Raw genomic sequence first — 1,701 nt, 5'->3', positions numbered from 1 at the left:
AAGGAGCCGGAGCTGGTGCAGGAGGTTGAGCGGTACCGGCTAGATATAGTCGGACTCACCTCCACGCACAGCTTGGGCTCTGGAACCTTTCTCCTCGAGAGAGGCTGGACTCTCTACTACATTCTAAGTATCATTCAATTTTATGGACTTAAGTCATATTTGCATCATGATTCCAATTGATGCAGAAAAATCAAACTGCCTGTCATTCTACTAGTTTGAGTAAACTAAATTTCAGTAAGTCAACCCTTTGAAAACATCAAATTAACTGGAATGTTCTAGTAGTGCAGCTAAACATAGTCACATTGTTGAGAGTGGTGTGTTTTACTGTAAGCTTGGTATTAGGACACTCAACCTGTGTAGTGTTTTGAATTAATCATTTAAAAGTAACACTTCCAACAATTTTGCCATTGTCAAACAATTGTTTGCCAGATATTTAAATCTTTTAAAATCATGGATGGATTATGCCCCCCCCAGCACAGACATGTACTATAGAGGAGCCAGAGCTGTGATGGCAAAGAGACATCTTTCTGGCTGTTTCTCTTCCTGTATTGACCATTAATGTAGTTCTACTGTGCTCCCATCTACTGGACAAGGAGTGTTGCTTGGTATAAATGTTTTTACACAGTACAGTGTTTAAGCTAACCTGTGCTCTGAAGGTGTATGCTGTGGAAGCGAGCTCTATCGCGGAGTACACCAGACACCTGGTGAAGCAGAATGGTTGTGAGGAGGTGGTCACGGTGCTCCAGGGCCGAGCTGAGGAGATCGAGCTGCCTGAGCAGGTGGACATCTTGGTGTCTGAGTGGATGGGTAGCTGCCTTCTGGTAATCATGACACTGAAAGATTCATTTATTTTTAGTGTTGTAAAGTGAAGAGTTCCAGATGTTATGTATCAGTATTACTACAGGTTTATTGGATCCCTGTTAGGAGGTGTGACTATACACTTGGCTTATGAGATGAGATGATATTGGGTTCATGAAAAAGAGATATTTTAACACTATTTTTAAGAAAAGTACAATGACCACATATATGACTGGGAAAACTAGTCTTTCATTTGAACTCAGCATTGTGTATTATCTCATCTTGTGAACTAAGTGTATCATCACACCCATATTAAACGGTGCTTTTTATCTATCAATGCCGACACACTGGTGGTTGAATTGGTGCTAAGGTAGAGTAGGCTAGCTCAGATCATTTGGTACTGGGCCGCAAAGAAAAAATTTTGTGGTTAAAATTATAGTTATTTTTCTTTCATTAGTCTTAGTTTCAAAAACGACTGTTTCCGCCCTTGCCTCACTACCGCACTTGACTCTGGCACGCCATTTTATGCATCAGCGACACAAGCTAACCCTTTAAAAAAAAGAGCCAAAAACAAAATTCACTGTAGAGCTTTTTCGGGAAGCAACGAGCAAATGATGGGACAGCAGAAGGGTCACAGACTGCCAGCAAAAAAAAAGCAGCATTTAAAAGAAAATACCATGATTCCTACCTAAGTTAGGGGTTCATCGCAACAGGTAATACACAAGCTCCACACCCCCTATGCATAATTTGCGGTGACCAACTAGCTAATGAAGCCATGAAACCCTCAAAAATGCTTCGCCACATTGAGACAAAACACTGTGTTAAAAAGACAAGCCCTTGGAATTCACTGACTCTGTATTATGGCGAGTTGATATTGTGGCGGCCCTGCCCAGCCGCTTATGT

The 1,701-nt window shown here is 41.4% G+C and overlaps 1 protein-coding gene across 2 annotated transcripts in view; it reads left to right on the top strand.

Moving 5' to 3' along the window:
* The window catches only part of prmt2 (protein arginine methyltransferase 2), a 10,950-nt gene that overhangs the window by 4,562 nt on the left and 4,687 nt on the right, over nucleotides 1-1,701 (top strand). For both annotated transcript variants that reach the window (XM_020594791.1, XM_020594790.1), the window contains exon 4: nucleotides 657-821. In XM_020594791.1, coding sequence (XP_020450447.1) covers nucleotides 657-821 — 165 coding nt within the window. The remainder of the gene's footprint in view (nucleotides 1-656; nucleotides 822-1,701) is intronic.

The sequence above is a fragment of the Monopterus albus genome, unplaced genomic scaffold, assembly GCF_001952655.1.
Source record: "Monopterus albus unplaced genomic scaffold, M_albus_1.0 scaffold24.1, whole genome shotgun sequence".
NCBI lineage: Eukaryota > Metazoa > Chordata > Actinopteri > Synbranchiformes > Synbranchidae > Monopterus > Monopterus albus.
Note: the sequence above shows the minus strand (reverse complement) of the source record. Positions and strands in the feature narration are given on the sequence as shown.